Raw genomic sequence first — 26,632 nt, 5'->3', positions numbered from 1 at the left:
CCTTTCCAATTGCGTTCCGTCCCAGTGTTCATAGGGATGGACGTCTGTGTCTTCGGCAGGCGTAGAGCTAACAGAACTGGCAGCGTTGCGAGGCAAGGGCTCAAACATGTAAGGCTGGAAGCCTTCTACACCAAACCAAGCTTCTGCTGCTCTGGCGTCCTCTTCCACAACATCTTCGTCCCCGCTTTCCTCCTCTAAATAAAAAATGGATGACGGAGGAGACTCATCCACGACCTCCGACACTAAACTCTCCTCCTCTTGCATGTTTCCTCTGTCCATAGCGTTCCTTGACAGCGTCGTTTCTAAGTCACCAATTTAGTGCTACTTGGTCCCAATGGAATTTCCCATTGGGAACCTGCTAGTACTAAGTTGCTAACTGGTTAGCAAGACGCTTCCAACAAACCGGCCACAACCAAACTTGCTTGCGAACCTTCTGCCACAACAATCCCGCCCTCTTGATAATCGACCAATCACATTCATTTCGTTCACTCGTGTAAAGTTGGGCACTACTTGGGAGAATTCGTTGGAACGGCCATTTCACTAGGATTTTAAGCAACCAGCAGCAGGTGAACCATGCTAAAAAAAATGGCGTAAATACACCTCTAGAAACAATGGAGGATGTGGTCAATTAGTTTTGTGTTTTTAAAGTTATACGTTGTTCTATTCAGCTCAGATGTAACCTCCAACCACGATTTTATCTTATCTTCCACAGAGTTTGGTGAAACATGGGAAGCCCCCTAGGGCCTGGCCGGTGAGCAGCTGAGGGTCAAAGTTAAAGCACTTGCTCCTGGAGTCATGGCGGACAGAGAGGGGCTCGCCATCGCCCCGGGTCAGGTTTACGTTGAAGTGGAGTATGACTATGAGTACAAGGCTAAGGACAAGATGGTGACCATTCGCCAGGGAGATTGTTACATGCTGGTAAAGAAGACCAATGAGGACTGGTGGCAGGTTAGGAAGGAGGAAGGTGCAAAAGCCTTTTATGTTCCGGCGCAGTACGTCAAGGAGGTGCGGCGGGCACTAATGCCCCCCCAGAAACCAGCCCTGAGAGCCAAGCCCACTGTTTTGGACATTTGCCGGGAATCCAACGAGAACCTCAACAGGCCTCAGCCAGAAATGTCCAGTTTCGGCCGCCCGTCACCTTCCTCCACCCCTTCGCCGTCCTCTGACCGCGTCACGCCGCCCGTTCTCCCAAAGGACGCCAACCAGAACCTAGGAAGCCCCCACCACTGCAAGCTGGTGGCAGAACTAGTTCTCCTCCACAACAATAACAACCACCCCCACGGCAACAACTCTTCGTTGCCACGGACACGAGCCGATTCGCCACCGCTCAGAGTGGGAAGTAGACACAGTAAGAGTCCAGATAGCGAGAAGAGCTTGGCTTCGGGCGAGGTGCCAGGAGAGGGGTCCGTCAAGCACCGCAACGACTCGGAGTCTGGAGACGAGCTCAGCAGCAGCTCAACGGAACACATGCAGGTAGGAAAGAGATTAAACCGCATCGACTTTATACGTTAGCGGAGCGCCGTCTCTGCTGTTATCCAAGCAGACTTTGTTGAGTTTTGTACATTCTGTTGCCTTCTTCCTTTTATTTCTTCTCTCCTATCTTGGTTAGCAACCCTTGCCTCAGTCAGTTCCCGTACTTCAGTGGAAACTCCAGGTGGTTCCTTCAAAAATGACATTTCTTCATTATCCCATTAATTCATAGCCTGGTGAGACCATCCTGATCTCGCGAGCTTACAAGGTTTCACTCGTAGATCAGTCTGGAGACTCTCCGTCAAAGAAAATTTGGAGCCGTTCACCAAACGAACGTCCAATCAGCGTTGGCTTTGAGGCGGGTTGAGGTGTGACCCAACGAGAAGCGCGACAGTTCAGTCTAAAGAACATGGCGGCTTCAGCCGATGAAACTAGCGTTAGCGTGGCTATCGAGCAAGTTTTATCGGAATTACAGAGTATTTCTTCACTGAAAGAATAGCAAAACACTGCTCTGGGGGCTTTTCTCAGAGGAAAATATGTTTTTGCTCTTCTCCCGACTGGTTTCGGCAAGAGTTTGATCTATCAATTGGCTCCTCTTCGTCGTCGCTCTGTTAGTACGTCATATGCTTCGTTGATCTGATTGGTTTATTTGGCCTGTCTATCACCAACATAGGCCAATCAGCTATCCAGTATTTTCGCCCCTTCCCAAAATTACTTCAACTGAAGGTTTCCAGATGGATATGTGGAGCAAATCCATCTGGCGGAGTCAGGTTAAGAGATTGTCTGATGACAGCAGATGTAGCTGCCATTGTTACAGGCAAAGAAAGGATAGAGTAGCTCCGCCCATCGCGCATCAGATCCATGTTTTCACCGGGCAACTAGAGCAACAAAGATGCTTCAGCCGCGCGTCAGAACTAAACTTGAACAAGCATCAAAAATGAAGCAACATGCACGTTTTTGCTGCTTGTGAACGTAGCATAACAACAGAAAGATTTCTGCTTTCATATAAAGCTGCTAAACTCACCCAAAACACAAAACAGTCCAAAACGCTGGACTGTTGTAATATAACCACCAGTTACACTTCCAAAACTATCCAAAAATTAGTAAAAATTTCTTAAATTGTGTATTTACCCTTAATTTGAGCAGGTAAACAAGATGATTTGCCAATGGAATTAGTATTTTTACTCTTAAAATAAGATAATTGGATAATATGCACCTGGAATAAGACAATATAATTGTTTTTTTCTTATTTTAGACGTAAATTGTCTTGTTCCATTGGCAAAGTGTCTCACTGACATTGTTTTAAGAAAAAAATGACTTATTGAGATTGAATTTTTTTGCATTGTAGCTTCATTTTAACCAGTTTAGCTGAAAGACAGGAGCAAGCAGTGTTGGTTTTTATTTTTTTCTAATATTCATTTATTTATTTTGAGTAGAATCTTCTAAAAAGATTAATAATCTGACAGAATCTGCTCTTACACTGCAAAAACGATCTAGAAATACGGTAAGTAAAAATTTCTTAAATTAAGTGTATTCACCCTTAGATAAATACGATGATTTGCCAATGAAATTAGTATCTTTACTCTTAAAATAAGAAAATTAGATGATATGAACTTCAAATAAGACAATGCAATTGTTTTTTTCTTATTTTAAATGTAAATTGTCTTGTTCCATTGGCAAAGTGTCTCACTTTTGTCCTCAATTAGAGGAAAATGCACTTACTTTAAGAAAAAATCAGTTAGATTTCCATTTTTTTTGCAGTGTACTTAGTATATCGCTCTTAAAACAAGATATTTTTTGCTAACTAAAGATTATAAGACTTGGTTAGTTGGACGCTTTTTGCAGGGATCAAAGCAGAGAAAAGTGGTTGGTCTGAACACGGCGGGAGTCCGCGCAGCGCCGCCTTGGCAAACGGTTTTACATGGTGGCTGTATCCAGGCAGGGGCAGCTTGTTAAGGATCCGTTTGTGTTCTTTGTTCCACGTGCTGCCGCTGCCGCCTCCTCCTCCGCCGAGGAGGGAACAAAGAGAGAAGTAGAAAGTAGGTCAAATCTGCTGAGGATCCCCCCAGTCCCCGTGCCCCCTGCCACAGAGACCGTGGCGTAAGCACGAGCACCATGCAGCGTGAAGGCCATGTGAAGCGAGGAAATGTGAGATTGGACACATGTTAAGAAGGTCCTGAAAGACTTTGGTTTCTGCAGATCTTCAGCAAACTTTAGGAATGAATTTAATGCTTATCAAACCAGCAAGCTGAATTTAGACTCCTCTCACATTCCTCTGGCAGCTCTTTGGATTTGCTTTTTATAAAACATCTTTTTATAGTCAGGGTGCAGTAAAAATGACGGGGTGTGTGCAAAACCACCACTTAACAGGATTCAGTCAGAACTTTCCATCAGCTGCAGCCCAGTTCTTGGAGGAAGGGGCAGGTGAAGCCCACCCCGCCTCTCTATCAGGGGCTTTTAGGAGTTTTATTCAGTCCTCCTGTTTGGGCTGTTTCCAGGCAGGTGAACGGCTCTGGAGAAAACTCACCTCCCTCCACTTGCATGTTTCCACTGCAGATAGATTAAGAGAAACCAGAGCTAGAGCTTCTCCTGATAGATTTCCTGAGATGAATTCCCATTTACTAAGAAGTCTGTCCGATGTTTAGCCAATTCTGCCTCAACTTTGGTTCTACAGGTTTTCTTGTTCCCTCCGATGAATTGATGAAGTTCACTTACTGTAATTTTCGGACTATAAGCCGTGACTTTTTCCCTGTTTTTCGACCTTGCGGCTTATATAACAATAACCTGACTCCGCCAGATGGATTTGCTCTGCATATCCATCTGGAAACCTTCCGTTGAAGTAATTTTGGGAAGGGGCGAAAATACTGGTTAGCCGATTGGCCTATGTTGGTGATAGACGGGCCAAATAAACCAATCAGATCAACGTAGCATATGACGTACTAACAGAGCGACGACGAAGAGGAGCCAATTGATAGATCAAACTCTTGCCGAAACCAGTCGGGAGAAGAGCAAAAACATCTTTTCCTCTGAGAAAAGCCTCCAGGGCAGTGTTTTGCTCTTCTTTCAGTGAAGAAATACTCTGTAATTCCGATAAAATCTGCTCGATAGCAACGCTAACGCTAGTTTCATCGGCTAAAGCCGCCATGTTCTTTAGACTGAACTGTCATGCTTCTCGTTGCGTCACACCTCAATCCGCCTCAAAGCCAACGCTGATTGGACGTTCGTTTGGTGAACGGCTCCAAATTTTCTTTAACGGAGAGTCTCCAGACTGATCTGCGAGTGAAACCTTGAAAGCTCGCGAGATCAGGATGGTCTCACGAGGCTAATATAACAATGCGGCTTATCTATGGACTTTTACAGCTAACGGCCACTGGGGTAATACCTAAATCTATGGATTTTACCATCCACCATGTTGACGTCACATTTGCTTCAAAACACAAGTACAGTAGCCGCGCACACGGGAATGCTAACGTCCTCCGGAAGCAGACTTCTACCGCGAGTGGTACGAGACAGAACGACGGCGAAAAAGACGGACATTGCGAGCGCAAGACAGTTTGTGTGACACCCTCATTATGGAAAACAAACGTACCGGTAGAAATAATAAATAGGAGCTTCCCCAAACAGTTGCCTCTTTCCCGACAATCCTCTCTGTGCACGAACCATATGGTAATTAAACATAAAAAACCTGCGGCTTATTGGCCAGTGCGGCTTGTATATGTACAAATCACGCAATTTAGCTTCTGCGGCTTATATTCAGGTAAGGCTAATAGTCCGAAAGTTAGGGTAAAAGGAGTTTTTTTCTTCTTAGAACATCCAGGAAACACGTTTTAAGGTGCAAAGGCTTTCCCAGCACTGAATACTAGCTTACACTAAAAACAGAAAGCTACATTGTAGTTAGCATCAAGCTTATGGTAACCAAGTTTAAACTAGTGTGACATCATGTTTGTTAGTGATATTTTATATCTCTGTTTATCGGAAATTATGTTCAATTATTGTAAATATCAATTATTCAGTAAAGTTTTGCTATGTAGCCTTCCTGTTATCCGCTCAAAGTCTGGATCTCTTCCAGCCTGACTAAGCTGTAGATATATTTCAATATGTCCAATTAGTTTAGTAATTAATTAGTAATTAATTGAATCAATTTGACTGTATGATCTGGTTGAACTGTAAAGTGCTTTGAGATGACGTGTTGTGAATTAGTGCTTCATAAATAAACTGAATTGAATTGAATAGTCGACCTTTAAATGGCTTTAACACCACATTTATATTTTAAAATAGCTTAATTTTACTCCTCTACATTCAGTAGTGGCGTCCACACTAATGATGGTTGTTATGGTGCGTTCACTGATTAGAGAAAGATCAGATTTTTGAGTTTCCAACTAACTGCTCACCACTCAAATTGTATGAAGTGAATTTTGTTCTAGGGCTGCAAATAAAATGATATGGATGGACAAATAAGGTTTTTCATCTTGACTTGGAAAATCTTTATTATTTTTACAATTTTGGTATAATAACTGCTTTTAGTGGGTACCTCTTTCAGTTAAAGGCTTTGGTTCTGTACTTAAGTTAACAATTAACCAATTACTAAATTAATTGACCATTATTTCAATAATTGATTCATCAGGATTAATCCAATTAATAATTTTAGTCCTATTTTTGTTACATTATTTTTGCGAGCAAAGAGCAAAAGCATATTTTGTAAATTAAAATTTGAAAAGACGGCAAAGTTTGGTAAATTGAAAATCAGAAAAAAGTAAAATTTATTTAAAAATGAAACTTTAGGAAAATTTTTAATCCCAAAAAAAGGAGCAGAGAGTAACTATGCTGTTCTTAGAATTTTTAAACATTTGATATTTTTTTGATCTGTTTAATTGTTTTTTAAATTTGTCTTTTTTTAGATTTTGTTTCTGAATTGTTTTTTTTTTTCCATTTGCAAAGTAAAGTTACTCTAAAAACAGGTAATTTTTAAAAATTTTCAGATCATGTGTTTTTTGGACAAATAATGGAGTAAAGTTAACTCCATACAACATGGAGCTTCCACCTTTCTGCTTCCTTAAATCAAAGGACAGATCACCTGCAGGCGTAGAATGAGCCATTTTTTTTAAACATCTAACGTCTTATTTTAGTGAATTCTCTTTGAAGGAACCTCTTAGTATCCATAACAACACAAGCGCAGTGAAAATGCATCCAGATTGTGAAAAGGAAACGGCTGAGTCTGGTTTCCGTCTGCCTGCTGTGTGGTCTTCTAACCGGCTGGCAGAGCTTAAAGGATGGAGGAGGACAGATCTATGCTTCCCACCTTGGGGTTGAATCCGGGGATCGGGTCTGTTAAAGGTCGCCATTAAAGATGGAGGAGAACAATAAAGCTGCAGGGACATGAACGCCCCAGCTTCTCTCCAGATTTTGATGAATCGTCCATCTGCTTGTGCAGAGAACCCAGTGGGAGCGCAGGCTGTATTAAAGGCTGCTGATCTAAGACCGACCACCAGTGGAAATATACGGCTGTGTGGGTCGCTGGGGGTCCCTTCTCTCTCCACCCTGAGCCGGTCAATTTACTGCCGCTCTTTATTCCCAGTGAGTCGGGTCGTTATTGCTCTGCGACTTGAGCTTTCTCCCACGTGAAGCAGAATGAATGCATTGTTCATGCGTGTGAGACTCAGAACTTTCTGCAGTTAACTGTACGGAGACGGTCTGTACGTCAGAGTGCCAGGATAATTGCATGTTTAGGCGAGTGGGTTCTTCCAGAATCCTCCATCTAAACTAAGAAGGGTGACGCTCTGGTTTCAGTGCTACGTTGTAAATCCCTCCAGAAACAAGTGTTTTTCTGCAGCGCAGAGTGAAGAAGAGGCCCAAGCTTGTTTTCCAGCGCATGCTTTGCATTCCTGCCTCCGGCCCTGCCTGCACGCTCACACACACACACAGTAAAGCAGCAGGGGAACCTCGGCCAGAGGACGTCTGCTTCACCTTCCAACAGGAAGTGCTGGCTCTCTGCTAATCTGATATTAATTTAACCGGCGGTGCATCCTCTGTAATCATGTGAAGGTCTGGCTCCTTGTTTGTCTGCCTGTCTACATTCCTAGCTCTCCTCTCTGTCCTCTTTTGGGTCCCCTGGGTATTTTCTTCATCTCTTCTGTTCTGCATCCAGTCGGCCTCATATTCCTCCCTTCATACCGTCTCAGGAGCTCAGCTGTAACTTTAGAGGATGCTCTCCTCTCATCTGTCTGGAGATGTGGATTCCAGGGGCTTCTAAGCCCGACACCAGAGCTGATGAAAGACAAAATTAGTGTCAAACGTTTGTGCTACGTTTGTGCAGCAAAAATTTTCGTTTGTGCCGCTATCATTTTAAAGATATAAAGAAATATTTCTAGAGGTCAAAGGTCAACCAGCCCCCCCACCTTCTTTAAATCAGACGAAATGGGTGTCAATTAACTTAGCTCTGTTTGTGCTGGTTTGTGCAGCAAAAATTGTCGTTTGTGCAGCTTTGGCATTGAAGATATTAATGAAAATGTAAAGGTCAAAAGGCCCCACCTGCTTCAAATTAGACAAAGTTGGTGTCAAACGTTTGTGCAGCAAAAATTTTCGATTGTGCCGCTTTCACTTTAAAGATATTAAGAGATGTTTCTAGAGGTCATCAAAGGTCACCCCCCCCCCCCCTCTACTTTCTTCAAATCACATGAAATGGGTGTCAATTAACTCAGATCCGTTTGTGCAGCAAAAATTCTCGTTTGTGCTGCTTTGGCATTGAAGATATTATTGAAAATGTAAAGGTCAAAAGGTCAACCAGCCCCACCCCACTTGCTTCAAATTAGACAAAATTAGTGTCAAACGTTTGTGCAGCTTTGGCATTGAAGATATAAATGAAAATGTAAAGGTCAAAAGGCCCCACCCCACCTGCTTCAAATTAGACAAGTTGGTGTCAAACGTTTGTGCAGCAAAAATTTTCGATTGTGCCGCTTTCACTTTAAAGATATTAAGAGATGTTTCTAGAGGTCATCAAAGGTCACCCCCCCCCCCCTCTACTTTCTTCAAATCACATGAAATGGGTGTCAATTAACTCAGATCCGTTTGTGCAGCAAAAATTCTCGTTTGTGCTGCTTTGGCATTGAAGGTATTATTGAAAATGTAAAGGTCAAAAGGTCAACCAGCCCCACCCCACTTGCTTCAAATTAGACAAAATTAGTGTCAAACGTTTGTGCAGCTTTGGCATTGAAGATATAAATGAAAATGTAAAGGTCAAAAGGCCCCACCCCACCTGCTTCAAATTAGACAAGTTGGTGTCAAACGTTTGTGCAGCAAAAATTTTCGATTGTGCCGCTTTCATTTTAAAGATATTAAGAGATGTTTCTAGAGGTCATCAAAGGTCACCCCCCCCCCCTCCACTTTCTTCAAATCACATGAAATGGGTGTCAATTAACTCAGATCCGTTTGTGCTGGTTTGTGCAGCAAAAATTCTCGTTTGTGCTGCTTTGGCATTGAAGATATTATTGAAAATGTAAAGGTCAAAAGGTCAACCAGCCCCACCCCACTTGCTTCAAATTAGACAAAATTAGTGTCAAACGTTTGTGCAGCAAAAATGTACGTTTGTGCCGCTTTCGTTTTAAACATATAAAGAAATATTTCTAGAGGTCAAAGGTCAACCAGCCCCCCCACCTTCTTCAAATCAGACGAAATGGGTGTCAATTAACTCAGATCCGTTTGTGCAGCAAAAATTCTCGTTTGTGCTGCTTTGGCATTGAAGGTATTATTGAAAATGTAAAGGTCAAAAGGTCAACCAGCCCCACCCCACTTGCTTCAAATTAGACAAAATTAGTGTCAAACGTTTGTGCAGCTTTGGCATTGAAGATATAAATGAAAATGTAAAGGTCAAAAGGCCCCACCCCACCTGCTTCAAATTAGACAAGTTGGTGTCAAACGTTTGTGCAGCAAAAATTTTCGATTGTGCCGCTTTCATTTTAAAGATATTAAGAGATGTTTCTAGAGGTCATCAAAGGTCACCCCCCCCCCCTCCACTTTCTTCAAATCACATGAAATGGGTGTCAATTAACTCAGATCCGTTTGTGCTGGTTTGTGCAGCAAAAATTCTCGTTTGTGCTGCTTTGGCATTGAAGATATTATTGAAAATGTAAAGGTCAAAAGGTCAACCAGCCCCACCCCACTTGCTTCAAATTAGACAAAATTAGTGTCAAACGTTTGTGCAGCAAAAATGTACGTTTGTGCCGCTTTCGTTTTAAACATATAAAGAAATATTTCTAGAGGTCAAAGGTCAACCAGCCCCCCCACCTTCTTCAAATCAGACGAAATGGGTGTCAATTAACTCAGCTCCGTTTGTTCTGGTTTGGCTTTGAAGATATTAATGAAAATGTAAAGGTCAAAAGGTCAACCAGCCCCCCCACCTGCTTCAAATTAGACTAAATTAGTGTCAAACGTCTGTGCTACGTTTGTGCAGCACAAATGTAGCACAAACGTTTGACACAAATTTTATCGGATTTAAAGAAGGTGGGGGGGCCAACTTCACTCAGGTCCTCAGAGTTAGTTTTTTTTAGTAAAGTCCAGGTTAAAGATAAAAGTTATTTATGTTGATTTTATTCTTCCCTCTCAGGTTTTAGGGTTAATTTTTACCTCAAAGACACAAGAATTTAGACAGAGATCTGTTCACATCTGCATTATTATTAAGGGAAAGTGAAATAGATGAGTTTATAGAATTTAAAGTAATAGAAAATATAGAACATTTATTACTAAACTGTAGAAATATGATGAAGAAAGGATGAGATTAAAACAAAAGGCAAGACACATGGAAGGATTAATAGGAACAACAGGAGAAGGGATAAAGGAAATACAGAAAGCTGTTAAAAAGTATCTTAAGAATATAGGATTATACAATAAGATTTAAAGGGTATATATATATTTATATATATATATAGACATAAGACTTATGTTTCTGTTTCCTTTGATTCAGCTCCAGCTGGAATATAAAAATCCTCTGTTTGACTTTCCTCCATATGCAGACACAAAAGTTAAGAAGACGTTCTCATCTCCAGCTATAAGAAGGGAGGATTATAGGTATATGCAGGGTTATATAAGGAGCAGCAGGCGTGTAGCTGACGGTGTGTTCATGCAGCGCCATAAAACCTGTGATGCTGCGGGCCGATTATTCAACGTGCGTCACCTCCTCTTTGCTCTGCCGCTCGCTGTGCTTCCTGTAGTCCCTCACCTGTCCCTCAGCGCCCCCCTCTCTCTGGGAATGGCTCGTTTCGGTAGCTTAGTGGACCGAGACGGTATGTACTCTGAGAAGGGAAGGAAGGACGCTGAGCTGACCTGGTTCTGATGGCTCTGCTCTCATTTATCCCGTCCTCTGGTAACCCCTGCAGCTCCACTTCTCTTTCTGTTCTCAGGACTCTCAGTCCAGTTGCCATTGCATTTTTTTCCGTCTCTGCAGGGAGTTTAATGAGCGGCGCTCAGCAACAGGTCCGTGTTTGCATACATGCATACATAACCAGCACTAGCCGGGTTCAGATTCTCTTTCTACGACAGTATGGAGTGAATTTAGTTCCCTCATTGGTGCAAAACGTTGATCAAAGGATTTTAGACAAACTTAGCTGTTTTCCAAGACTTAATTTGTTTTACTTTACTTCAGGGGTCTTCAACGTTTTCCAGGCTAAGGAACCCCAAACTGATGGCGATATTGTATGAAATTGTGTTACATTAAACTGGTTCTATAGTCACTCTATTACAGATGGAGTCTTGTAATGGAACAAATTTTTTCCTGGGATTATTAAAGTATTTCTGATTCTGATTCCTGGTTGATGGGACAGGTGTTGTGAATGAAACGGTGTCCAGCTTGAAAGAGCTCCTGTGTGTCGCTGAATGTGTGCATTGATGACTGAAAGACATCTTCTGCCTCCATTTATCTGTTTACTACAGTGTGTTGAATTCATGTTAATGTGGATTTAAAGACATTTTAATTAGTGGAAAAAATTGCAGGGGGGAATAAAAAAAAAAAAAAGGTTTAGGTTACAGCTATCCTATACCTGTGTCACCTCTTTTCTCTGGTTCATTTGTCATTTATGTTGAAAATATAATTCATGTTTTTGGATATTTTATGCATCAAATCTTGATATTCTTTCTCTGACTTTTTTAAGGAACTAAAAAAATCTAGAGTCTATGTTTCTGTTCTTACTATTAAACTTATTGGAACAACAATAACAAAACATTTTTTATATAATCTTCTAATTTCCACTCTTTTGTCAGATATTTCACTTATTTTTACTCAGAAACGCAGATCTGCATTGATGACTGAAAGACATCTTCTGCCTCCATTTCCCTGTTTACTACAGTGTGTTGCATTCATGTCAATGTGGATTTAAAGACATTTCAATTAGTGGAAAATATTACAGGGGGGAATATAAGTCTAATTAACCAAAACTTCGCGACCCCCATGCAGTACCTCTGCGGACCCCCTAGGGGTCACGGACCCCCTGTTGAAGACCTCTGCTTTACTTTTACTTTTTACTTTTTTTTATTATTTTATATTTTAATTTTCATATTCTGGATTTTCAAAGTTTTACAGATTTTTCTTCTGTGATTTTTATTTATTTTTTCAAATTACTTTACAGAAATCAATTTCTCTTGAAAATGCTCACTGTTAACCAATAAAATGTTGCTAACGTCCATGTAGACCGATAGAAATCCATCTTCGCTCCAGAGGAAAGCCCCCACCCAGAAGAAAAGAGAACGTAATCATGAATATGCTTTTAGGAAAGAATGTCATTTTTTTTTATCAATCAGAAATAATGAAAATTATAATATTCAATTAGAAAAAAACAGAAAAATATTGGGAAAAATCAAAAAAAGGTTGTGAAAAAAGATCCCACAGCAAAACTACACCATGTTTGAAAATGGCACCATCACACTCCAGAAATGAAGGGGGCGCCAGCTGTCATGCTCTTTATTTATTGGCTACGTTTTTATCGGTAAATAATAATAAACGTAGCCGTGGCGTCTTCTGTTTTTAAAGAAAATCATTATTTCTTCATCATCATTATATTAAAGACACAATAGAAGCACATGAGGATAGAAACCATCTATTATCCTCAGCCATGACTTAAGATCATGCATTGCTGCTCCTTCCATTTACCGTCCATTGTTAGTTTTTTTTTTTGTTTTTAAATGTTTATTGTTTTTATTTAACCTTGTTAAGCATTTGTAAATATTTTCATATTTTTTATGCAAGTACAGGATGAAAAATCAACATTGGTCTAAAGAAATTTCTATATCCGATATCCGATATGCCGATATTTTAAAACTCATGTAGCTGATAACCAATATCGATACCGATGTTAAAGCTGGACAAAAATAAGTAGTCATTGAAAATAGCAGTTTTGTTATCCATTTCTGACACTTTGAAAAATAATAAACTCAAATATATTTTCATATGCTGATATCAAATTGATTTTTAAAAACGTGGTATCGATCTATTTTACTTTCAAAATCTCGTGAAATTTCATCGTTCTGTTACAAACTCTCGTGATATTTTGCAAATTCTTGTGAGATTTTGTTAGTAAAATAGATCGATACCGCGTCAATATATCAACATATAAAAATATGGCAAAATTTTGTGAATTTTCGGGGGATTTCGTAGCATAACGATGACATATAGCAATATTTCATTAGTAAAAGAGATTGATATGGTGTTTTTAAATGGCAATATATCAGCATATGAAGATATTGGGATATTTTAATGTATCAATATTTTTTCCCTCGTCTTTAGAAGTTTTTAAGTCTGTAAAAAAGACGTTTTTGAGGAAGAAGAAGAAGTAGTATTTTTTATTTTATTTTTTTTTTTTTAGACTTTAGAAACTCAGAAGCTGATCAAATATCGGGTTAAATATCGGTGGGGTGGCCGATGTCCGATATTCAGTTTTAAGGCCGATACCGATAGGGGGCCGATTATATCGTGCACCACTAGAAATTTCCTTAAAACATCGTCATTATATATCGCGGATCGTTTCGACTGATATCAAAATAATTGGTATTTTTCTATTAAAAAATATAAAACTTTTTCTGTCGATATCTATTGAAAACCACAATTGTTTACCTCCAGTTCCGTCATACAATATTTTGTTTTAGTTCATCATATTAAATGCATCGTAGTGTGAAGCTGTAACCTGTAAACATCATTTCACTTTTTTAAGCTCTTTTATGTTTCTGTAACGACTCTTTCACCTAAAATTATATTTTTTAATTATTAAAATGGATCCATTTCCTTTATATTTACTTATCCTAGAACGACGGGATTTTACAGGTATTTTTCTGCAGCATATTATTGCAGGTCAGAGATAGTTTGTGAGTTTCTTTCCTCTGAATGATTTTCCCCAGGAGAGCGTCAGCTCGGCGTGTGGGAGGACTGCTAGAAGCATCAGAGCGTAGGAGTCTGGAGCCATCAGGGGCCACGTATTGTCTCTGTCATACGCCTCTGATATCCTTAATTATGTGCTGTGGCTGCCAAAGAGACAATAGCGTAGCTGAGAATCAATCAGCGGCTAAACGGTTCCTGTAGCAGCTGTCAAAACGCATTAGAAATGGGTAGTTGTAGCACCTGTGGGTGTAGAAACTCTGTGGAAAGGTGAGCAGCAGTGTGTAATTAACATCATTCACTACTTTGGGGTTTTATTCTGCTGTTGTTGTTTTTTTGGTCTCAGCACTTTCTACCAGCTTCTGTTGCTGAGCAGAGATGCTTCAGATTGGAAAACAAAAGAGAGAGTGGCCCATCCTGCTGTGGATGAGTCTGGGCCTTTCTGCTCAGCTTCCCAGTCCAGTGGAAGCTCAGCATCAGCATCAGCAGGGTCTTACAGTCTCTCTTGTATTCGGCCACTTCAGGTTATCCTTTCTGTCTCTGCATTTTCCCTCACAGTGGATCAGAAATATCCTCAGTGAAACTACAGAGGTTCTCTGCAGCCTGCAGCCGTTTGATGTCCTTCTGCCTGACGGGCAGAGAGACTCTCCTGGCGTCCATTAATGAAATGGATCTGCCAGCAGTAACGGATGGCGCGGCGTTCCCTCCATGCTTCACCGTCTCTGCAGCATCATTGCTCGATCCCGTCTCCTCTTTGCAGGGATTGGCAGTTTGTTGATTAGTCTGTTAGGCAGGCTTTAGCTGGGAATATTTCATACGGCGTACAACCTGGTGTATCACACCTTTAAGCTTTGCTTCCTTTTGAAATTTAGACTCTGAAACGCCATTTCCTGCATTTTGAAGTGGAATACAGCTAGGCCTGTCACGATAACAAATTTTGCTGAATGATTAATTGTCTCAAAAATGATTGCGATAAACGATAATATTGTTTGAAGACTATTTAACACTGATTTAATTGAAATGACGTAATAATGCATGCGATTTCCTTAAGCAATATATCTACTTTATGTTACATTTACTCAAGTGCAAAAAATCTGCATTAAACGTTTTAACTGCAGCGTTATTTTGGATTTATTTTGTTGTATATTTCGAGGTGGAAATTGGTCCTTTAGGCTAAACTGGTTAGCACCTTAGCCCTCCATCTGATGGTAATTGTTTTGTCAGTTTCCTTCATATGGCTCTTAAAATTTAAATGCTAACCCCTCACCCCCTGAGCAGACATAGCATTGGTGCCTACTAGGGCTGGGTATCGTACAAAAATTTCTGTGCCGGTACCAATACCGATACCTTCACTTCGATATCGGTTCCTGAACGATACTTTTTTCGATACCAATTTTATAATATCAATTCGCAGAAAAAGAAAATTACACAACGTAATAAAGTACAAATCTTGAGTTTTTCTTTAGAAAAATTAACATGTCTGCTTTCTCAGCAGACAAACAAGCCCGTTGAATGGGTATGTGGTATGTGGGGGTCGGATCGGATCCGACATAAATAATATTGGAAGGCAGGATGGTAATCTGGATGAACTGACTGCACTGATTAAGTTTTCAGGTGTATTTTCCCACTTAAAAACATAATAAAAATACTTTATTCCCACTGATCACAGCAAATATAGCTGCAAGGCATTTCAGTCGGTACCATAAAAGAACCGATGTTCGGTACCCGGCCCTTGTCCTTGGTCCATTTTCTCATCCAACTCAGGATCTTGGACTGAAACAAGTTGAAGAGCTCTGATGTAGAAAAGTCCATTATCGGTCACGCTTATGCTGGGGTGGCAAGGAGTGCTGGTGACTATCACCAGCTGCCTACGGGGTCCACCCTGGACAGGTCGCCAGTCCATCACAGGGCAACACAGAGACAAACAATCATTCACATTCACACCTAAGGAGAATTTAGAGAAGCCAATTCACCTAACAGTCATGTTTTTGGACTGTGGGAGGAAGCCAGAGTACCCGGACAGAACCCACGAATGCAGAGGGATAACATGCAAACTCCATGCAGAAAAACTCTGTGCCGGGAATCGAACCCGGAACCTTCTTGCTGTAAGGCAGCAGTGCTACCCACTGCAGCCCATTAAGTAAAAATGTTGGTTTTAAATCAACACTAAAGTGGATAACTTCAACAACAGAAACTCAGAGGTTCACCATTGTTGTTGTGTCAGCGCGTTGGTACGATCCTGCAAAGGCATGGCGAGGGCTAAGTTCGCAAGCAAACCCAAAAACGCCACTTTTTAGCTGAGTATGCGGGTAGACGGAAGCAATTTAATTATTTCCATAGTAACTAATTTGAATGAAGCCATTAAAGTCTCAGTCCCAGTCAAAAATACAAGTTTTTCTTTTTTTGTTGCATGGATTAAAGGAATAGTACACCCAAAACATGATTAGCCTTCATTTTCTACTCACCCCCATGCTGAACAACACTCTGGAGTACTTTTTTGATATCACAAATGCATCTGGAGATCTGGGAGGCTTCTTGCTGTCTGCTGACATTCAAATAATGGAGGTCTATGGCGCCCGAGGCAGAAAGGTCCATAAAATTCCACAAAAAACGTTTCAATATTCCTCCATACTGCTTGTCCAATGTATTCCAAGTGTCCTGAGTGGGTAGCATCCAGAATTTACTCGAAACGAAGTCATTTAGAATGTTTTTAGAGCATAAACAGTAGTGTATAGGATTTCCTAAAAGCGCGTTCACGACGCTACGGAAACCGCGGCAGACCACTGGACGCTACCCACTCAGGACACTTGGAATACATTGAACGAGCAGTATGGAGGAATATTGAAACGTTTTTTGTGGACTTTTATGGACCTTTCTGCCTCGGGCGCCATAGACCTCCATTATTTGAATGTCAGCAGACAGCAAGAAGCCTCCCAGATCTCCAGATGCATTTGAGATATCAAAAAAGTACTCCAGAGTGTTGTTCAGCATGGGGGTGAGTAGAAAATGAAGGCTAATCATGTTTTGGGTGTACTATTCCTTTAAAGCCCAGAGACAAAGCGTTGCCCACTGCCGTAATCATCTTAGGGGTGTTGCAGGCTTCACTTTATAAGCCTCGTGCATTACCAGCTGTAGGACAGAAAAGTTCAAGGGTCAACCCAAGCCCAGACAGGAAGCCCCCACCTCATAGAAATTCTACGCTTCAATCTTCTTAAAACTCCGGATTAAGGGGTTGTATACAGTGCATTCCTGTGTTAATACCGAACCCCCCCAACTCATGTTCGTCAGACACCAGCATGTCTCCACATCCCTCATCCTGTTGGACAATGTGCTTATCTTGACCAAATTGAGCCCCTTCTCTCCCCCTTCCATCTCCCCCTCTAGGACTTCTTTATATATATATTTTACTAATCACTGAATTAAAAGCTTCTACTAACATTAATGATAATAATTGACATTTATTGATCTCACATTGGAGAAATTGAATCTCTGCATTTAACCCATCTCCTTGGGGAGCAGTGTGCTGCCATTGTGCGGCGCCCTATACCATTGCATTGTAAAAATAATGGCTATCTATGTTTATTTATATATTTACATTAATATTTAAGGAAATGAAAAGGCACTCCTTTGTTGTTGTTCAACTTCTTAAAAGTAAATAAACAACACATTTCTGATTTAATCAAATTTTCTGAAATATCAAACTGGCAGGAAACCCTGATTGGATTTGGAAATTAGATACAAAAATCTTTTTTAATAATTAAACCACTCCGAAACGTCTACAACATCAGATTAAGTGTAAAGATTATACACTCACGGGGCCACTTTATTAGGTACACCTGTCCAACTGCTCGTTAACTCTTAATTTCTAAGCAGCCAATCACATGGCGGCAACTCAGTGCATTTAGGCATGTAGACATGGTCAAGACAATCTCCTGCAGTTCAAGCCGAGCATCAGTATGGGGAAGAAAGGTGATTTGAGTGACTTTGAACGTGGCATGATTGTTGGTGCCAGAAGGGCTGGTCTGAGTATTTCAGAAACTGCTGATCTACTGGGATTTTCACGCACAACCATCTCTAGGGTTTACAGAGAATGGTCCGAAAAAGAAAAAACATCCAGTGAACGGCGGTTCTGTGGGCGGAAATGCCTTGTTGATGCCAGAGGTCAGAGGAGAATGGCCAGACTGGTTCGAGCTGATAGAAGGGCAACAGTGACTCAAATAACCACCCGTTACAACCAAGGTGGGCAGAAGAGCATCTCTGAACGCACAGTACGTCGAACTTTGAGGCAGATGGGCTACAGCAGCAGAAGACCACACCGGGTGCCACTCCTTTCAGCTAAGAACAGGAAACTGAGGCTACAATTTGCACAAGCTCATTGAAATTGGACAATAGAAGATTGGAAAAACGTTGCCTGGTCTGATGAGTCTGGATTTCTGCTGCGACATTCGGATGGTAGGGTCAGAATTTGGCGTCTACAACATGAAAGCATGGATCCATCCTGCCTTGTATCAACGGTTCAGGCTGGTGGTGGTGGTGTCATGGTGTGGGGAATATTTTCTTGGCACTCTTTGGGCCCCTTGGTACCAATTGAGCATCGTTGCAACGCCACAGCCTACCTGAGTATTGTTGCTGACCATGTCCATCCCTTTATGACCACAATGTACCCAACTTCTGATGGCTACTTTCAGCAGGATAATGCGCCATGTCATAAAGCTGAAATCATCTCAGACTGGTTTCTTGAACATGACAATGAGTTCACTGTACTCAAATGGCCTCCACAGTCACCAGATCTCAATCCAATAGAGCATCTTTGGGATGTGGTGGAACGGGAGATTCGCATCATGGATGTGCAGCCGACAAATCTGCGGCAACTGTGTGATGCCATCATGTCAATATGGACCAAACTCCCTGAGGAATGCTTCCAGCACCTTGTTGAATCTATGCCACGAAGAATTGAGGCAGTTCTGAAGGCAAAAGGGGGTCCAACCCGTTACTAGCATGTAGGGTTGTCAAAAGTATCGATACTCAAAAAAGTATCGATACTGAAATGTTGTATCCGGATACAATACTCATTTTCAAAAGTATCGAGTACCAGTCGCACCTAAACAGTCATTCATCTAAAGTGCAGAATAGAGGAAAATGCACTTTCTGAACACTGTGATTGAATAATTCTGTGCACTTTTCAGTATCAGACTTTTTTTGTAACAGGTGCAGCTGCTGAGAATTATTTTTGTTTCTTAACCGGTTTGGCTAGTGTCATTGTTATGTGTGCAAAGCATAGCCAAGGAAGGAACACTTAATTTTAATTTTGTAAGTTTTTTATCAAGCTTGCTAAATACTGTGCACAGCAAACAACCTCAAAATGGTGTTCTTATTGTTTATTGTATTTATTTCTTGTATTTTAATTATTAACCAAAATATTTCTGTTGAAATTTAATCCTTGTGGTATCGAAAATGGTATCGAGTATAGAATATTTTCCTTAGTATCGGTATCGAGTTGAAAAGTTTAGTATCGTGACAAACCTACTAGCATGGGGTACCTAATAAAGTGGCTGGTGAGTGTATATACTTATGTATATACTTCTGCTAGGCTAGCGGATGACCCTTTAGCGCTGCCACAAGGGTAAAGAAGGTAGAAAAAGGAGGGAAGAAGTAGGATGTAAACAATGCAGAACAGATAAAAAAAGGAGTTTGAGTTTATTGTTTTTGCTTAAAAAAAAAAAAATTTAAACTTCCTTTAGCAGGCAATACATGTAGGTGGTGTTTTTTTTCAGCTGTCTAAAAGCCATAGTCAATAAGTAAAGGTGCAGCGATGGTGTTACTAAATGTTCCATACATCTATCCTCTATAATATCCAGTTACTTTGACATTTTCACTGCTGTTCATTAACAGCGCTTATAATCATCTAGTATGAAAGAAATCTGAGAGCCTTCAAACACATTTTTTAACATACGTGGACCTTTTGTTGGCCCAGTTTTAGGAACTCTCATTTATTTCCTCTAATTCGTTCACAGTCTGATTTTTTTCCAAAGGGGGAAAGAGCTGCTTAGTTCCAGCTCATTGTTGACGCCTCATTGACAAGCTTGTTCCTCTTTTGTTTTTCCTTAAAAAAAAAAAAAACAGAGTAATGACTGGAAGGCGGGTTATCTGGTGTAGTCAGACCCCTTTTATGCTTGCTGGGTTGATGCACAAACCTGCGGTGTTGGCCACGTTACTTTGAAAAAGTAATTAGTTATAGTTACTAGTTACTTCTCCCAAAAAGTAACTGAGTTACTAACTGAGTTACTCCACAATAAAAGTAACTAGTTACTAGTAAAAGTAACTATTGCGTTACTTTTGCGTTTCTCGCCCCCCGTAACCCTCACCACCGGGCCCCCACCTTCTCGCCGTGTGTTTTCAAAGCCAGCTGAATAGAGCGGACGACAAAGACAAGGACCTGCTGAGAGTTTAGCATTTATTGCAACTCAACCTAAATGACATCAGGGGGGAACGCCATGTGAAGTTTTTTAACAGGGCATTCCGATCTGGTGAGTTTATGAAATGAATAACTGGGGATGACTAATTCTGAAATCCTGTGTGTTTGGGTTGTTATAGATACTGCAACATCTGTCTATCCATCTATCTATCTAGATGTATACTCTGTGTGTGACATAAAATATGGATCTCCATCCCTGCCACAAAGGCCATCAAATAATGTTTAAAATAAAAAATACAGTTGGTTGAAAAGGCAGAGTATCCATCCATCCGTCCGTCCATCCATCCATCCATCCATCCAGATTTCTCCCTTTCTCCATATAGGCTATCATTTCTGGCTGTTGTCAGGTTAATCATTTGATCGTTCACGCTCTCCATAGTTCTCCTGTGGCGCGAGCACAGGGCGACTGTTGCGCGCCTTTAGCGAGCATGCGCGTTTCCTGTCTCTTGCGCGGTGAATCATGCCGCCTGCGCTGTGCGGAGATGCAGGGGAAACCGTATGTGATGGGGAAACGCAGCTCGACGTAACACCGGTATTTCCATCTGGAAAACGCTGTTTTGCTGCTGGATCCTCCTCCCTCTCCATCTCTCCGTGTGTGCTGTACGTTAACACCCACCAGCAGAAACACCCACCTACCCAACTGACAGACGGAATCTCACTATACATCAGCCATCCTCCCCTCTCTCATGACAAGGCGCGCACCTCTGGATGACCTAAAAAATCATCTTTAATATCTCTTAAACAAAAGTAGCACAAACAATATTTTTTTCTGCACAAATCTGCACTAACGTTGCACTAACCATTCAGTCTATTTGCAGAGTTTTTTGTCGTGGGTGGTGTGTCAGCTTCACGCAGCTGCGCACGAGTCCTATCATGAACAAAAGGTTCATTGTGCGACCTGAGTAACGCGCAGTAACGGGGTGTCTGCAATGGTAACTGCGTTATAGTTACAGTCAAAGTAATTAGTTAGATTACTCGTTACTAAAACAAGGTAACGGCGTTAGTAACGCCGTTACTTTCAACGCCGTTAGTCCCATCACTGCAAACCTGGATGTGGAAACAGCTTTTTCAAATCAGCTTTGACGAAGCAAACTTTGACTTACATGACTTATCGGCTGTTTCTGATGTCGACGTCTTCTTGGGTGGTCCTGTTATTTACATAAACGGGGATGTTAATAACATATCCATTAATAACTGACATGTTAACATGAGAACAACCATCCCGATCGCAACACATTCATTAGAACTTTCCTCTATTACTGATCTGTGGTCATGCTAGTTAGCCGCCGCTACTTCCTGTTTACTACCACCATGCGTAACGATGCGATATGGATGATGACTTCGGATGCCTTTGTCGTTCCTGGTTGAGTTCATTCAAACCAAATGGAAACATTGCAAATCTGCATTTCAGATGAATGGAAACATGGCTTTACAAAGAAAAAGTAATTCAAAGTAGAAGATACATCGAGGCCGTTTCCCCTGTGTTCGTTAAACGTCATCAGAACTCAAGAGACTCCCTCTTTTCCCAGCATGCATCAGAGCAGACTTGTTTGTATTAAGATAAAAAATTTTTGTCGCTGTTGTTCTACAAAAATACATTTTATATCGTTTGTGGTGAGAGCATTATATGTTTAAGCTTCACTATGTGCCTAATTTAAAAAAAAATGTCCCAATTTGAGAGGACCACGGCAACCTCAGCCCGTCTGCAGCGGCCCTCTTTCGGCATAGCCGTGTGTAAAAGACCGCTAGCTCTGATGTTTTTGTTGTTATTTTTGGAAAAATTTTCATTTCTTTTTATCTGACTGTGTTAATCATTATATCCCAGACGAGCTGAGCGTGTGGTGACGTCATTAGTACGCTTCAGTTCCAATTGACCCATATTTATTCTGTGTGAGCCCAGATTTTCCTGTGTTCTTTTCAAGAACATACTTGGTGAGAACGCAAGTCCATACTCGCATTCTTGTGAATTGAGAATTAGTTATTGACTGAAAAATTTATACCAGTAAAATATGTTTTATAACAGGCTGGTTGTCAGGGTTGCCATGGTTTCTCAAAGAGGGGTCCGGGACCCCAAAGTAGGAGGTTTGAAGTTGGCCTTAAAAATCCTTAGGTATATGGAGGTCAAAAATACATAATGAAATTAATAAATGTAAATGTCCTATGAAAAAAGTAGATGTATTATTTTTGTGGTTTTATTTATTTATCTATGTAACACATAATAAAAATAGTGAAAATACAATTACATTGTAAAATTATTAAAGTTATTAAATAATTTAATTGCACTTTAATTGCCGTTTATTTTTTTTGCGTGGCTGTTCACATTTTCAAATATATGCGACTTGTATGTGATCTCCTGTGTGAGCTGCATTCATACAACGCAAGTGTCCCGCATGCGCACTAGAGGACGCAATGACATCACAGGCCAGCATGCTCTGTGTTTACGGAAGTAAAAATGGACGGTAGTCCCGGCGCGCATCTAGCGATCTTTTCCAACCATAAAAACTCAATCTTTTCCATATGTTAAAACATAAATACTGCTCTCCGCATCATCATCTGCCATACTTGTTGCTTTTTATTGCCGCTTCTGCGTAGAAAGACCCAGAATAGTGACCTTTGTCGGGTATTTATGGCGTTCAGGTAGGATGAATCCGACCTGGCCGTTCACACACAGGTCGCATTTGAAAAGATCAGATTCGTATCGGATTCAGGACCACATAGCCAAGTAGCCTGGGTCGGATTGGAAAAAATCGGATCTGTGTCGTTCAGACAGCCATGAAAAGATCAGAGCCAGGTCGCATATGGGCCAAAAAATCGGATTTGGGTCACTTCACGCTGTGTGAACGTAGCCTTATTCATACTTTTTAGTTAAGTCATACGGGAAAACTATTTTTTACCGGTTATCTTTTGGTAATCAAGGTACTAATGAACAACAGTTAAGTGAATACTTTGGTGTTAGGCAGGGAAAATGCTGAAAATTTTTTTCTGTTAATGTCAAAGGATCAGATGTAATTTTTTTTTTAATATCTTATCTGATTTTCTTTTGTGGGAAAAACTTTTTAGATTAAACCAGACATCCTTATTTGTCAGGATAAGCTTAATTGTTGCATCTCTTACTTCAAGAAAAAATAATAGTACTGGATTTCTGTAGTTGTGTAGTTTTAATATACTCCTGAACAGACGGTAGGGAAATCTAAATCATCTCACTGGCTCATTTGGGTCCATTTCCTGAGTCCCTCTGTCATTCTGAACCAAACCCAATGACCCTATCGCCCTCCTTTGCAGGAGAGGACCACCTCTTGGCTCTATGTTACCAGCTGCCCCACTTCGTGCCATGTCCGGTATACATGCTGTCAATGGCCCAGGGATGGTTTGGCAGGCAGAGTTGCACTTTACATGCTCTCACTCTTTCAGTAAAACAAAGGCGCCAGTCTTGTTAATGTGGCAAAACATACCCGTTGGAAATTGAATTGCTTTCTACAAAAGCGGCTCTGTAAAATCAATTAACCTAACGGGAGCCTTTAATGGGTCACCCTGAGGACGACGAGGTTTCTCTGCTTTGAGGCACTACAGCCTGGGAAGGTGGGTTCTTAATTTTTTTCCCACTAATTGGCTGTGAAACCCAATAACAGATGAATCGGCTTATCTGGACAGAGCGAGAATGGCTGCCGATGTTTCGGCTCTTACAATATGTTGATGAACACATCACGAGGCAGTTCAGAGGTCAGAGTGTGGTCATCGTTTATGGCAATGATGAACTCATTTATCTAGACATGTGACGGGGCGTTACAGATGACAGGGTGACGGAGACTACGCCAACAATGCCTCCAACAGTGTCTTGGCTCGTACTGGAACTGTGGTCTGGATGGATTCATGGAATGATGGGAGCAGTGGGAAGGCTGGTCAGGCTGCCAGTCTCCGGGCCGTGGGCAGAGTGATCTATGACCCGTGACACAATGCATCTTTCTGTAACTGCTGCTCCACCCCCAACTCTCACAGCTGAGCACCCTGAGTCATGGTATGTAGGCCGATGGGTACATGGACCCAAGGTTTAAACATGGCCTTTTCAATGTGTGTGTGTGTGCGTATGGATGTCCTACTAGCCTAGTTTCTTTTTCCCCTCTGTCGCCTCAGGTTGCTGTAATTTTTACTGATGTCTAATGACAAGTTATCATAGCCTAAAGCAATGCTTACTGCTTATTTGCATCGTTAGCCTTGGGTACCGACTAAATGTTAGTCTGTTTAACAGGAAGAGATAAAGCTAACGCAGTCTTTCAACCAAAATACGGGTTTATTTTACTAGTTTTTTTTCCTGTTTCAAGTGTCATCCAATGAGGGTATTTATGAGTTCCTGTTGGGTAACAAGACAAGCTTTTGGAGTAAGAATGGAAGTCAACAATTTTGGGGCCTCAACTAACGATTATTTTGTCAAATCGAATAATTTGTCCATTATTTTTTTCAATTAATCTACTAATAATCAGATAGCAAAAGGTTCCTTAAAGAAGACTTATTACAAAATTACACCAGGGGGAAACTAAAACTTTTCCAGTTGAGGAGTTTTGGATAGAGCATATGGTCATTAAATGCAAAATATTAACATATTTTTTAAAATTTTGGTATAACTGCTGCTCAAGATGTCTTCCTCTGTCAGCTAAAGGCATGTTTTGGACTCTCTATATTCCATTTAATGATAATTACTGTAATAAAGTTAATTAATTGATTACTAAATTAGTTGATTATTTCAATAATTGATTTATCAGGATTAATCCAATTAATTATTCCAGCCCTGATTGTTTGATATATTAATATGAAGTGGACTGATATTATTGATCTACTAATGATTAATTGATGAACAATTTTTTATGAAAACCTATGTTTTCTTTTGTATGAAGAAGTTCTTTCCATAACAGGAACTGCTATATATTTATATGTATATATGTATACAATTATTACAATATAGTACATAAACATATTTACAATTTGCTGAATTTAATTACAATTTCAACATTTCCTCTGCCAGCAGTGTTAAATTCTGGCTGAATAAACAAAAAACAAAATTCTTACACATTATCTACCTAGACCTATTTATAACTTTATAACTAGTAGAACAGGAACCTAAGGGGGTTAATAAATGAAATAAATAAAATATCTAGTATATTGTATAAAATCTAGGGGAAAACACTAAAACACTTAATGAAATTCTTTCTTGGAACATTATTAATTAACATTATTAATGAATCTGATGGAACATGTTTTAATGTAATTAACCCTGAATGGACAATCTTCATTTGGAGTTCAGTGTTATTACGGTTATAAAGTGAGTTGTGTTTTTTACTGTCCCCTTTTAAGTAAATAGTTCAAAAGTTTCTATCAATATAACTATTATTTTTATAATATTTTAAAATATTTAAAGCCATACTCTGTAGGTTTTGTTCAATATATTAGCTTAATTTGCTCTGTGCTAGCTTACCTCATTAAAAACTTGCCTATGCAACTTGAGAACGTTGAATCCATCACTGAATGGATCTTCCACCCATCAATCACGACTTAACGGCACTCTGAGCTCTCTTTAAACAAGCAAACTGCTGTTGTTAGCCGATCAGACATATTTTTGAATGAGGATGTCATGCTAGCTTGTGCAGCGAAAGCTCTAAACACTTTAGCACTTTCTCTGCTTTCTTACTAAACAGACTTTAACAGCCCATATGCAAAGAAAAACATATTTTTTGAGCTTTTCACTGTTATAAAGCTATTTATTCACCAAAATCTTGACCAAAGGGGTACTTTGCTTGATTTATATACACCTAGGTGAATTCTGCGGTCTGTCCTGGAAAATGGGTCGCCGTCCTGACAGGTCAATATAAATCGGTGATTACCAGAGTATGGATGTAATGCATAGATCAAGCATTTTTGCTTAAAGCTGGGTCAAAGCGGCTCTTTCATGAGATAATCTGCACGGTGACAGCAACTGTTCTTTTTTTTAACTATTCTAAGCCGGCCATTCTGCTATTCAACTGATTTTCAGTTTAGGAGCAGAATGTAAGACGTTTAGCTTTTTCCAGACATGTGTAGCCTGTTTTACAACTACTTACTCTCTCTTTTTTTTTTTTTTATGTAGTTGAGCTAAAGGGATACGTTTGCTTGTTGGGTGATGAGTTACATTCTGTTTGGGAACACTGGCCCTTCATTAGACTTTCGTCTTTGTGCATTTGTCTTTCTCCTTTTTGGGCTTTGCTTGTCTCTTCGTGTAAGCCTTTTTTTTTTTACTCGGCAAGCTCTTTTAGATTAAAGAACAGTTAATGGCCCGCCACTTGTATTAGTTACCAGCATTGTTTTCA

General features: G+C 40.4%; 1 protein-coding gene across 4 annotated transcripts in view; it reads left to right on the top strand.

Moving 5' to 3' along the window:
* Positions 1 to 26,632, top strand: part of arhgap12b (Rho GTPase activating protein 12b) — a 122,119-nt gene that overhangs the window by 11,851 nt on the left and 83,636 nt on the right. For 3 of the 4 annotated variants that reach the window (XM_038298222.1, XM_038298220.1, XM_038298221.1), the window contains exon 2: positions 713 to 1,473. In XM_038298222.1, the coding sequence (XP_038154150.1) occupies positions 796 to 1,473 (678 nt within the window). In that variant the 5' untranslated portion in view covers positions 713 to 795. The remainder of the gene's footprint in view (positions 1 to 712; positions 1,474 to 26,632) is intronic. The other variant, XM_038298219.1, reaches the window with a different exon arrangement.

This window comes from Cyprinodon tularosa, unplaced genomic scaffold (genome assembly GCF_016077235.1).
Source record: "Cyprinodon tularosa strain WSP-4 unplaced genomic scaffold, ASM1607723v1 ctg402, whole genome shotgun sequence".
In the NCBI taxonomy this organism is placed as follows: Eukaryota; Metazoa; Chordata; class Actinopteri; order Cyprinodontiformes; family Cyprinodontidae; genus Cyprinodon; species Cyprinodon tularosa.
Note: the sequence above shows the minus strand (reverse complement) of the source record. Positions and strands in the feature narration are given on the sequence as shown.